Source organism: Sturnus vulgaris, chromosome 1 (genome assembly GCF_052056855.1).
Source record: "Sturnus vulgaris isolate bStuVul1 chromosome 1, bStuVul1.hap1, whole genome shotgun sequence".
Classification (NCBI taxonomy): domain Eukaryota; kingdom Metazoa; phylum Chordata; class Aves; order Passeriformes; family Sturnidae; genus Sturnus; species Sturnus vulgaris.
Genome location: NC_142243.1, coordinates 134495784 through 134508838, shown reverse-complemented (window position 1 = coordinate 134508838; position 13055 = coordinate 134495784). Strand labels below are relative to the sequence as shown.

At 43.6% G+C, this 13055-nt stretch overlaps 1 protein-coding gene across 1 annotated transcript in view; it reads right to left on the bottom strand.

Annotated features, from left to right (window-relative positions):
• The window catches only part of LAPTM4B (lysosomal protein transmembrane 4 beta), a 58406-nt gene extending 52117 nt beyond the window's left edge, over positions 1-6289 (bottom strand). The window contains exon 1 of the mRNA XM_014879811.2: positions 6098-6289. Within this exon, the coding sequence (XP_014735297.1) occupies positions 6098-6193 (96 nt within the window). The 5' untranslated portion in view covers positions 6194-6289. The remainder of the gene's footprint in view (positions 1-6097) is intronic.
• Between the last annotated feature and the right edge of the window lie 6766 nt (positions 6290-13055).

Sequence of the window (13055 nt, the reverse complement as noted above, 5' to 3'; positions counted from 1 at the left end):
ATTTAAATTCCTCCCATACATTCCTTTATTTTGATTCAACTGAAGAGGGCCTGAAGCCTGAACTGGAGAAAAAAGATGGGATAAGGTCCTGCACTGCAGAAGCGAACCTGTGCATGTGCAGAGTACAGAAGAGTCCTTTAAGGAGTTCTCCCGATGCCATCCTGAAGCTAATAACTGTTACATTATCTAACAATGCATCTCTAGAGAAGTTAGAATCAGAATGTCGTTATTGAAAAGGTACTTCAGATAAGATCATTTTGTTCATGCTAATGATCATTACTGGTCTTTATTCTTCGCTATGACATACCTAAAATGCATACATGTGCTTTGAGTTTGTTAAGAAAATACCATACAGGGCCTAAGCAGGTATTTGTGTGCAGAATCAGTAATTTTTTCCCCCGTGGTCTTGAATATAATGAAATGGATGTGATCCAGTCCAAGAGCATATACCCGGAACCTCCTCTGACTCCAGTCTCAGTTGGATATTCAACATGTACATCAATCATCAGGGAAGCTTTTGAAAGTAAGATTCATATTCTCCTTTATTCATAATGAATTCCAAGTTTTCTCTCCACTCTCCTCAATAGCAAGCATGTGCATAGGAAGAGTCTAATGAGTTTATTGGGAATGTTACTGCTTTTTTTCCATGAACTTGTCTTTTATCTTATGAAGTACAGACAATAAGAAAACTAATGATCATTTTACAGACATGGCACTTGGGACATAAATAGTTAATCAATTCAGTCATTGCTGTTAGAAGAATTGGGAATCTCAAGTAATTTCATATTGTGACACCTTCACTTGCTAGTGGAGAAATTTCACATACTGCTGACACTACATGTCCCACCAAGGAAAGGGAATTAGGAATGTCATTGGCACCACCCAGCTCTTCCCCCTGAATATACAGCCCAGGTCTTGGCCATGGAAGGGCAAACACCTGGTGAATCCACAGCAGGCCCTGCTCTGCAGGAATTCTTTCCCCAGGGCCACCAGCACTGGAGTGTCACTGGAGATGGTAAAGGTGATATTGCAGGATAACCTGACCCAACCCCCAGCTACATCCCACTGGCACAACACACACAGGAAGCGACGCCCCTGGATGATATAAAGGAACTGAGCCCTAAGTGAGCTGGCTACTGTGACCCTTCATACAGACATAAAGTTGAAAATCATTTCTTTTTAGCCCATTTCATCCTATATAAAAACAAAGCAAGCTAATTTTCTAACTAAAACACAAGGCCTCAAATCTGTATTCATAAAAATTCCCACAGCCTGACACTGAGATAACACATCAGGCTTTCTAATTTTGCTCTTTTCACAACTTGTACTTTTTTCAATTTTCAAAAATCTCCTGATTCTCACAGATTATTTGAAAATAATCAAGAACTTCTTAGAATTTCTTCATTTTCCCTGAAAGGGCCTTTACACCCTGTTCAAGGGACCCTCTATTTGCTGCTCCTTCTGCACTCCTGCAACCTCTACACTGTCTGAGACTACTCACGTCAGCAAATAGGAGTGCAGAAGGAGCAGCGTGGAAGGATCCAGTGCAGGGATATTTTGTTTACATGAGCAGTCACTGCTGATCTCTACCCCCTGCCAAGTAAGCCAAGATTACTGAAATCTTCTAACTGGTATTTAAGCACATTGCCATACATGCTGTTTCGCATGAGGCTTGAAAAATACCAGGACATAAATGTGGCCTAGTCACAAAATACATATTTTCATTCTCCTTTTGACATCAGATCAAGTGCACTCAATCAAGTGAACAATCCTGTCAGGGTGTTCAACCTTAAATCAGTGAGACCATAGCACGTTGTGCTTTTCATTTGCTTTACAACGTAAGTCAGCTACATGTACATTTTTTCATCATTGGGATTCAATCCTTTTATTAAAAAATGACTGGGACAGAGATAGATATTGGACATACTTTCAACAGTGTATTCAGAAAAATTCAGAACTGAAATGTCACAACTAGCAATTCATGCTGAGCTTTCCACAAATAGAAGCTCAAACATTTAACCTACTCTGGCTAAAAACTTCTGCTTGCTCTATTTATGTTCTTACAGCACAACCTCCAGTGAGAGCCACACAACTTGATAACTTGTGGTTATAAAAGGTTCTCAGCCTTGCATTAGATTTTATTTTTAGCCCCCTCACTGTCAGGACCTCAGGGAGTGCAGAGAGGGGGCAGTGGCTCCCCAGGCATGGCAATGGCTCCTGGGGGGATGTGGGAGGAGCAACCTGTGCCCAGGGCGACACAGAGCTCAAAAATGGAGGCTCCTTCTTTTATTGTTTATTTTTTTGAACTGATACCTTACAATTTCCTCTTCTCCCCACCAAAGTCAGTCAGAAATAATCAGGATTCCTGTTATCCCAAACAGCGTCAGTGCATCCTCAGGGCGTGCAGAAACCCCACTGCCGCTGCCAGCAGAGTGGAAAATCCTTCCATGACACTGTCAGCGTATCTGATGTTGTTCCTTCTTTGTGTTTTAGATAAGGAAAGTGGTGTCCATTTCCTCAGAAAGAAGACATGCTGTGTTTATAAATGCTGTCACTGACAGGGGTGTTGTTATTCTGAGTCACCAGCACAGACTGGGTCACTTGGAAACAGAAGTGCCAGTTTTCCCCCAGACTCCAGCACCTGCTGGGGATCAGAACTGAAGCTGGCTCATTTCAGCATTGTCACTGTCCTGAACAGCATTAAAAATTAAGTTGTTGGAAGTGACTTTCCAATTTCACTTGGCTTTTGTTTTGTTGGTTTTTTTTTTAAACACTTGTAAGACTTTCATGTCCAAAATGTTTCTGCGTTACTATTGCGACCTCTGATTTCATGTTATAATACAGAAGAGATGTACAGTCCATCTCAGGTAAAGCCCCAAAAATTAATAACCAGCCAAACCAGACTGGTCCTCAGGTTTGAAATAAACATTAACCCCCAGCCAGCCATATTACTGACATTTTAATCCTCAGCATAATGTTTGTATTTAACATTGCAGCACCCCTTGCAATGTTAAGCTTTTCTCCCCAAAGCAGCACACTAGTTCCTGAAGTGTGGGCTATTCTGCAGCCCCATTAGATATTCTTTTCAGGAAATTTCCCCTGGCTGCTCCAACCTTTGCAAGTTACTTTTTACACTGAAGTACCTCAGTGCTCAGTGACAGTATATATACTGCATTATTATATTGCAATATCATGCAGTGGTGTGCTATATTACTCTAGATATAGTACCAATGGCTCTATCAGGAAGAAACTACTGAAACACAAGAGCTATAGAAATATTATTATTCTGAGATTATATTCTAAAATAAAGTTAAATATTTATTTTCCAGCTATTGATATGAGACCATTGTGTCTGTGGCTGCTGTGCTTGTGTTGGAAATGCACTGTTCCTGCCCCTTATTTTTGTGGGAAAACTCCCTCAACAGCAGCACTGATGTCTCCACATGCACTCAGCTTCCCACTCTCCCCACTACTTGTAGCACTCCAAACACCCAGTTAAAACATTAAAACTAAAGAGCTCCCCAGCTTATTGATGGGGGTGGAATGTTGAGACACAGCACTGATGCTGTGCCAGCACCGCTCAGCAGCAGCCAAAACACTGGTGTGTTATCAACACCTTTCCAACTCCCAGGGCACAACATGGCATTGGGAGGGTTGCTCTGGGAAGATGAATTCCATCTCAGCCACTGTTTTTTCTACATTTACTCAGACATTAAATTCTGCCTCCTGAAATTATGCTAACTCAAAACTGGTTCAACATGTGAAAACGTTGTGTTAAAAGTCTGCCAAAACTTTTAAGCTACTGCTTTTTCCTCCTTCAGATGCCTCTACTATTGAATCATTGTATTCATGGTCATAGAATTTATAAAACTTAACAGGTAATGAGAAATGAAAAAGCAACAAGAAAACTATTCATTCTCTAGGTTGATGTTTTTCCTCATGTAATTTCCTGTAAAGAATAATGGTAAAGAGTATATGGAGTACATGTTGATGTTGCAAAAAATCAGAGGGCTTTTGAACTTTGAAGAATGCTCATAGGTCATGTGTGGTTTGGAGTAATGCAATCACCTAAAATGCAGAGAAAAAACCATTCCACCAAGAGAACATCTATTTTTATGTTAACCCTCAATAGCACATAGTAACCAAGCCATAATTGTTCTTCTGAGCCAAAGAAATCCATTTGTATATGACTTTATCAACCAAACCTTTCAACCAGGGTCATTCATTCAAGGAGTTACTCCTTCCTTACTTATTGTTTCCTAACATAAGTGATCAAAAAGGCTTAGCATTTATTACCTACATACATCTAAATATCTATTCTTAATGATTAAATTTAAAATTCAAATACTTGCCATAGTGAAGAAAGCACAGAAAGAAATGTGTACCCTATAAGTTTGAAGTAATTTAGAAATCCACCCTGAAAAAGTTATGAAAGCAAAAGAAGCAAGAGGTGCCCATCAGGAAATACCTGCTCATAGGAATGGAAATTTAAAACCAGATTTTGCATTAAAATACTATGTGAAATTGGCTCACCGGTATTTAAATGTTTATAACAGATTAGGTAACAGTCTAAAAAGCTAGCAGGCTTTTCTTTGTATCCATGCCCAGGTGATGCACTTCCCTCTTCTTCAAATAACTTTAGGTCCACTGAACAGCTAAAGTATCTGTATCCCTGTCTCAGTGGAGCCAATGTGAAAAGGTTTCATTCAGCTGAAGGCAGAAAGAAATAATAAGCACCCTAGAAGAAACGTTCAAAAGCTTTCAGGTCATATTACAATTTAGCAAAACTTAATTGCAAAGAGAGCATCTTTTACAATGCCATCAGTATTGCAGATACTACAAGCTGTGGATATTGCCATTAACCGTATTTTATTAAACCAGTAGCTAGAAATGGCTCAACTACTGCACAATTTTCTCAGCGGTGAAATACATATTTTACAGGACATAGAATAGTTTATATTATTTCTAGGACATAAATGTCAACCATGCTTTTTTTATTACACTGGTTGAATTTATTTAATGAGCTGTCCTACAGTGGAGGCCAGCCCTGCATTTTTCACTTGCTTCTGCAGGGAATTTCAGTAGTTAGCAAATAAGCCAGGGTCTAATCTGCTTCCGTCTGCAATCACTTGAAAAATGATGCTTGGCAAACAGCTCTGCACAGCCTTGCCATCAGACAGAGACTGATTCCTCACACCAAGAGACCGAGCAGGCTGCGAAGTGCATCTACGTTACCTACAGCAAACAACCAGTTCTTTTTATTCTGAAAACCCTGAGACTATGGCTGTACCAGTTCTGGGAAAACTGCTTTTTCCACGTTGCAAAGGATGGAGAAACAATTGTCAGAGAGGAACTGATAGCTTAACGAGGCTCCTCCTCACCAAATCACCCGGGCCAAATAACTGGGTGACAAAGAGCCTTTGGTTACTGATGGTAACACTGGTGCCTCCAGGGTAAATTCCTCACTCACGTCCTGTAATCCTGGCAAAGGAAAGATGTCTTTCTAGTACCTGCGAAAAGCTGCCTGGAAGGTTTCAGCTCCCTACCAGGCAGACCAAAGCACTACTGCCAAACGATTACCTGCCACACTGGGGCCAGCAGTAACGAGAACACCCGACTGCCTCATGGAGCAGCGACCAGAGACGATAAAACATCATTTTCTGCGGTGTGTCCAGGGGCCGGGCAGCCTTGCTGGAGCTGATGCACCGGCGGGGCCCGTGCGCTGCAGCCAGCCCCGGCCTGAGACCACCCCGAAGTTCGGGGGTAAACTCTCACTCCAGGGGTCTTCACATTTTCAACCCCCACGCAGCTTTTGAGCTGAGACCCTGCCGAGCCCGGCCGTGCACTGTACCTCGTGCGCCGCTGCCCTGAGCCCTGCACACGCACACGCTTCGTGCCCCAGTTTCGGCGGAGCCCGAGCCGGTGCCCGCCGGGATGAGCGGGGGATGCCTGCGCACTGCGCTGCTCTAACAGCGGCTCCCTCCGGAACCCGCCTGGGCCGCCTGAGCCGCTGCGATCGGCATCCTCATCCACGGAGCAGCCCTTCAGACTGCGCCTGCAGCCGGTGCCGAGCGCCCGGAGCGAGGGACGCGCTTACCAGGTACCAGACGCCGAGGATGATGGTGCCGGTGCGGACATGGCAGCAGAGGCAGCAGCTGTTGGAGTAGAAGCGCGCCCAGGGTGAGCTCAGCATCTCGGCGGCTCCTCCGGGCTCGGCCGCTCCGCGCCTCTGTCCGCGCCGGTCCGTGGGGCGGGGCCGGGCCGGGCGGGGGCCGGGGTGGGGTGGGGCGGGGGCGGGGCAGGGCGGGGGCGGGGCCGGAGCCGGGCTGTGGCTGGGCCGGGCTGTGGCTGGGCCGGGCTGGGGCGGGGCCGGAGCCGGGCTGTGGCTGGGCCGGGCTGTGGCGGGGCCGGGCTGTGGCGGGGCCGGGCTGTGGCGGGGCCGGGCTGTGGCTGGGGCCGGGCTGGGGCGGGGCTGGGGCGGGGCCCCCACTCCCGGCGGGCGGGACCGAGAGTGCGGCCCGCCCCGGCCCAGCCCAGGGGGGCGGAGGAAGCTCCGCGGCCCCTGCGGGCACCTGTAGCCGCAGCAGCCGCCCGGAGCAGCCGCGCCGAAGCCCGGGAGGTTTCGGGATGCGGAGTCCAGCGCGTTCAGCGAGCTGACAGCCTGGGCCCAGCGCCGCTCTCCGGGGGATGCTCCAGGCTGCGCCTGCAATGAGCCCGGTGAGGGCGAACCGGCTCGGCTTTGCTTCCTTGGCAAAGCTTGTAGTTCGTCTCGCAGTTCTTGAGTGGCAAAGCAGCAGAAATAAACTCCAAGATAATATCGGAGGAGGTCATGGAATGTTTTGAATTTACCCCAAATTCTGCAGCCATGAACATTTGTTTTCTTTCACAGTGCCCTCCTAATCCACTCCCAAAGTTGCTGCTATTGGGGTGACTGTAATTTCCTCGTGTAACTGATATACAAGGTAACATTAAGCTCATTGCCACTACCTATAGTTAATGCCCTGATGATGGTGGGGTGTGGGGGGACACACATCATTAGGAGGAAGGACCCAGTCCTGCATATTCAAACACTGATGCATATTTGAGCTGAACTTCCTACCAAGCAGCTGCCTTTTCATGTTTTATTATCTGAGACTTGCATTGTCCTCCTGATGAAATAATGAAGAAAAAAATCATCCGGTCTGTATGTCTACCCTGACCCTAAGCATAATTTATTTACTGCCATCCATCTTGGCTTGCTACCAAATTCCACAATTTATCATCAAAATATAACATTGAAAAGTACTCCAATGCTTCCCTATATGGTTGCTTTGGGACTCTTCATTATTTCATACTTACATACATCTGCACAGAATAGGAACTTCAAGATAAAAGCTAACTTGGCACAGACAAACATTTCTAACTACGCTTTTTCCTTACTTATAAAGCCACTATAGTAAATTAAATCAAAAATACTTTTAGTAGGAACTTAACATAATCCTTATTCTTAGTTTGTCCTTTTAAAACTGGCAAGGGGTTGGCAGGGATTTTTGTGTATAAAAAGAAAAGCCACTTAGCACTGAATTTATGATTTTGACTAGATTCTATGCATAAGCCAAATATTTTCAAGATTCATATTCAAAAATGAAACTAAAATTCTTGTAAAATGAGACATCAGTATTGACAAATATTCAAGAGGCTAAAGGAAATTCACAAACCATGGGGTCTGGACTATATCTCTGCTAACCTTGAGAGACTGTCCTTTAGTACCAGAAAGCAGGAAAGCTAGAGATGAAACCGTTGCATGCATGCCTTGTGGAAGGTAAGAGCATCTGCTTCATGAAGGCTATTGACCAGGAACCTGACCTTTTCAAAGCCGAAGTGGCAATAAATTCAGGGTGATTCCATAAACAAGGACTCACAGATGTAAACCTGGTGGAAAAGGGACGAGAGAGACAGTGACAAAACCCAGAAGTGTCAGGTTACTGACTGATGGGCCATTGAAGAGCTTTGGACAGGATCACCTAGAGTTTGTAACTGATAAGAAGGGGCAAACAAGAAGAACAGGAAGGTTTGGGATATTTGAGGTGGACTCTACAAAACCTTGGAAGGAATCATTAGAGGAAGAGGATTGTGAAGGAGCAAAGGGGAGGGAATAATTAGAGGAGGGGGATCAGGAAGGAGCAGAGGGAGGATCAGACAGAAGGAGGTATAAAAGAGGTCAGTCGTGTGCAGAGTCTGGCTGAACACTACCTGCTCACCCTCACTTCTTATAAAACCTTACTTAAGTGTCTCTCTGTGTAGTTTCCACTCTCCACACTGTGTGTGAGGGCTGTAAGGAGCAAGAAGTGCCAGCTGCTGGGGGGGATCAGTGAGTGATAAGTGGTGGGTGACTGTTATTTAATGCTTGCAAGCATCAAGGCGGACCAGCTGGTCTGTACTTGGGTCTTCTGTGAGTCCCATGTATAGGAAGCACAGATGAAGGCAGCACCTTGTCTGTGGCCATCTGTGCAGCTGTCCCTACTGGGCTGCTGTCACTGCAAACGGCAGAGTAGCAGCTGCATCCCTCAGCCTCGAATGGGCACAAGCTGAGCTTTAGCAGGCAGGCAGGAGGAACTCAGGTCTTGGAGCTGTGAGAGGCAGCCACTGTTTATAATATCCTCCAGCACAGCCCTCGTCTCTGCAAGGAGAAATTAACTGCATGTCTGCTTTCACTTGTGGTTTCCCATCAGTGGCTTTAACCCCCATATCCTCAGAAGAAAAAGGAAGAAAGAATAAGCAGCAAACACTAATCACTTCAGAGCAGTTTCCTGTATAATTATTAATTTCCATTCAAAAGGCCTGATGGGAAAGAGCAGGAAACATCAGGCTTCACATCATGCTCTTGATTTATAACTAGCTGTATTTGGTTTGCTTGGCAAGATTTTGGTAGTGGGGAGGCTTCAGAGCCTGAGTATTGGCACAGATACAGACCCTCCTCAACACAGCCTCTGTAAGTAAGACTTCCATGTCTCTCATTTTGCCTTATAAAACAAGAAATGACAAGCACTTGTTACAGAAGTGGCTGTGAATCCAGAATACCTGATCTTACACCCTGATGGTGGAAGATCATTTAAGATGCAACAGGGGCAACTTCTGAACTGGATGACACCAGAGTTTTGTCAAAGTTTCCAGAGGTACAACAGATACTCGAGATTGTCATCTTTATTAATCAAAACTTGAACAGGACCAGTATCACTGTCTTGCTCAGCAAGTGAGACAAACTAAGAGAATTAAGAACTTACTTACAAGCACTTTTTTCAGCTGTGCTGAAAAAAAGAGATTATTTTTGCAGTGGGATCCCTATGGTGAGAAATTTTTTCCAAGAGAACGTTCAATGCTGAAATTGAACACTGCACAGGGTCAAAGCCTGACACACCCTGTATCAGCCGCTGGTCAGTGTGGGATGTATCCAAAAAAGAAATGCAGGCTCATGGCTCCTGCCTGCCCACAGCAGAGCTGTAGATCACTAAACTCCGTTCATACAGCCACTCATTCCCCACAGCACACCTTGAGAGCTCTGCTAGCCAGCTCGGAAGGGACACAGCCTGACTTTGCTGCTTTGCCAGCTGTGTTGCAAGCTGTTTTGCTTAACAAAACCCAGTATACTCTGTGCCCTGTTTCTGCTCTGTATTCCCCATGTCTCCCCTGTGGTCTTCTCACTGCAGGGACAACTTCTCCCTCCTGCCAGAGGATGCTCTGGTTCATTTAGCATTTTCTTGCCCTTTCTATTGTTCACTAAAATTGGTTACTGGTGCTTCCCAAATTTGATAATACCTGTCTGAACAAGATTGCTGGAAGAGGACAGTTGGCTTAGAAACTGTCTGTGATTCCCACCTTCTGTCTGTACTCACAGACCACAGAGGTGGTGCAGCACAGTTCAACTGGCTTTGAATAATTCAATTACACTCTTGCCCAGCATTGCCCACAGCACATAAACAAAAGGGGAGCTTAAGAGAATCACATCTTCTGCTTGCAGGATTTGCCACGTGCTCCAGAGTGAACAAAGGCATTGCTAATTGTTTTGCATTTGGCAAGTTAAGATAAGAAAAGGGTTAAACATTGTCCAGAAACCAAGGTCTGCATATTGTCCTTAGGGACAGGAAGGTGACAACTTTGTTGACTTTGTTTGACTCTTATTGTAATAAAGAGCCAAGTTAAGAGTCATTTTGTTCAGCTTGCTTCAGAATCTGTGTTTTTTCAGGATGGCTGCAAACGATTCAAGTATTCAGAGCTGTAGAAATATTTAATGCAGTGAAGTTTAAAAAATATCTGTATTTTATAAAAGAAGTAAGCTTCCAATAAAAGTCTGACACTACCCCTCTGCCACAAAGACTAGCCAACATGCAATCAAATAGACTGCTGCTACGATTCAAATTGGGTTCAAGAGGTCATTCATTCCCCTGGTTTGTATAAAAAGGATCAGAGTGAGAACAGTATTTTTCTCTGGCATGTTACAAGTCAGAGCACAGAACCTGTAAGAAAGCCATTGGAATGACACAGCTTAATGTGTAACTGCGTGCAGAGCTAAATTCTTGTGTTTAAGCACCAAACAAAGGGCAACAAATGGTTAGTTGGTTGGTGTTTGGTTTTTTAATTTCTTCTTTCTTTTAAAAGTTCTTTAAAATTTATTAAGAGAAATGCCGGGAACTTTTTACCTCGCTACTGAGATATTTTGTCATGATTTGTCTTGTAGAAGATAGTGATTTAATATCTTAGGAAATTTATATACTTGCATATTTCCCTTCCTGATGGTAAAGTGTATTTGTAACTCTAGTTTCCTTGGGCCACAGCTTCATATTTCTACTTGAAAGTGGTGGTTTTAAGAAGCATATCATTAAAATATTTTGATATATTGCCCTGCCAAGAGCTCAAATGTTCTCCAAGGAAAAGCTTGCTTTACTACATCCTTCTTTTTCCCCTTTTCTTACTTGAAAGCCTTTCAATTTTGCTCTGAAGATATAGGACTCACAAGAAGGCTAGTGAGTTCTAGAGTACACTGAGATTCAGCTATTTTTCTTCTGGCCTTCTCATTCAAGACAGCCTCACAGACGAATTTTAATATTTTGGGTGAGATGAAATCGTCTTTGCTACATTTGCAAGAAACCTCAAAGTAAGCTGGGCAATTATCTAATTATTTGCTTGGCAGCAGGTTTGCAATTCGGTAACATGTTCTTGAAGCTTTTCCTCAGATACAGTTTGCTTTTCCACGGGCTGCAGTCTCCTCAGTGGAGATCTGCTCCCCATGGAGTGCCTGCTTCTGAAAGTATGTGGCTCTTGTGTCCTGTCCTGTTCTCCTCTCCCTTGTCCGTACAGTTCTTTCTTAATCATTTTTGCACAGGGCTGCCAGAGGTTCACGTTTTGCCTTGCAGAAGATGTTTACACTGGAGTTACAGCTTGGCTCTGCCAGTACCTTAACAATAAAGAACGCTCTCCTTTTGCTTTCAGAAGTCTGTACATTTCTCTAATAGTTTTAGTTCTCCTAGTTCTTCCCCTGCTGGTTGAGCATGCCTGAAGATACTGAGAAGTGGAGACATCACTGCTAATTGCAACTGTTATCAACAAAATTGGTAGATGCAGGTGTTCTGTATCCAACTAAAACTCCTCACCTCTTCCTCCACCAGCCTAACGAGCCCTTTACCACCTCACACACAAATTCTTCTGCAAGTTATTTTGATAAATTAACTTTCTGCTCATCAGACACAGCTTTCAGTCCTTTAAGTATGTTTATTGCTTCCCTCATTAGTGTGGGGATCTAGACAATTTTGTACAAGCTTTTAAAACTGCAGGCATCAGACATAACAGTATTCATTTAATCAATGGACACAGTATTGGGATTGTACCCCCTTTCTTCTTCACTACTCAGATCAAAACATCTCCAGATTTACACCTGACCTTTTACTTCACCAACCCAGTAGAAGGTCATGCTTGGAGGTTTTTGGTCTTTTGGCCTGAATGCTTATGCTGGACACAGTATTAAACTGACTGGGACATTTTATCCATAATCTGTAGCCAATTATAGAACATAAAGTACAGCATACAAGGATGAGACAGGGCTGTTGGATAAATTGGTTGTTGTGTTGCCAGCGGTCTCACTGCTTGCCAGATTGCTTGAGCAAAGGAAATCTCAGTGACAGTTTTTAATACTGTGTTGAGTTTCCAGTCAGAGAGGTCACAGGTCTTTGATTGATAGGAGAGGCAAACCTTCTAAGAAAAGCTAATATACATAAAATACCATTTACTTCCTTTTAGTTCCATTAGTTAGATTAGTGTTTCATTTATAGATTGAGTATGGCTCAACACTGGGAATGTTGCCAGATTTAATTCCCTTCTTCATTGTGCAGTTATGGGTTTTCCCCTTCTTTTAAAAAAACACTTTTTTTTTCCTTTTAATATAAAAGAATGTCGATATTCTCTCCCCTCTTCCCAGTTTGATCATCAAGCATGTTTTGTTTACAGACCTGTTTGGATTTTTTTTTGTTACATCTAGTAGAATTCATGATCATTTTGTCTTCTATCAACAATCTCAGTCTAGTGGTAAATCATGTCCTTCCATTCTGTTGAAGAACCTATACTGATTTTAAGTACAGTCAAGAAGAATTGAAACAACACATCTTCCATAACTGTAATTTATTACTGTGTGTAACTTCACAGGAAACACTTCCCAGTTTCAGATTTTTAGATGCCAGTTAGGTTTCAAGCAGTAACTCATCACTTTACCTGGAAACCTGATTAGACTTTCCCCCAGGTGCACTTTATTCCTTATCATATTAAGTCAAATGTGCCAAAACCTGGAGCTTTGAGCTACCACCAACTTTGAAGCAAAACAATTTTTTTTTTTTAAATCAACATAATTTCTTTGAATATCTATGGAGTTATCCCTCTTTTCTTGCTCTCTTCCAAGTCTGCTGGGCTCTCGAGCAAACTCCAGGGAATGCCATCCTGCTCTTCTCAGCAGTGTTCACTGCAGGCAGTGGTTTGTCACAGAACATTATGGAACCTTCTAGTCTCACATGTATTGTTTTCTATGGTAAAAA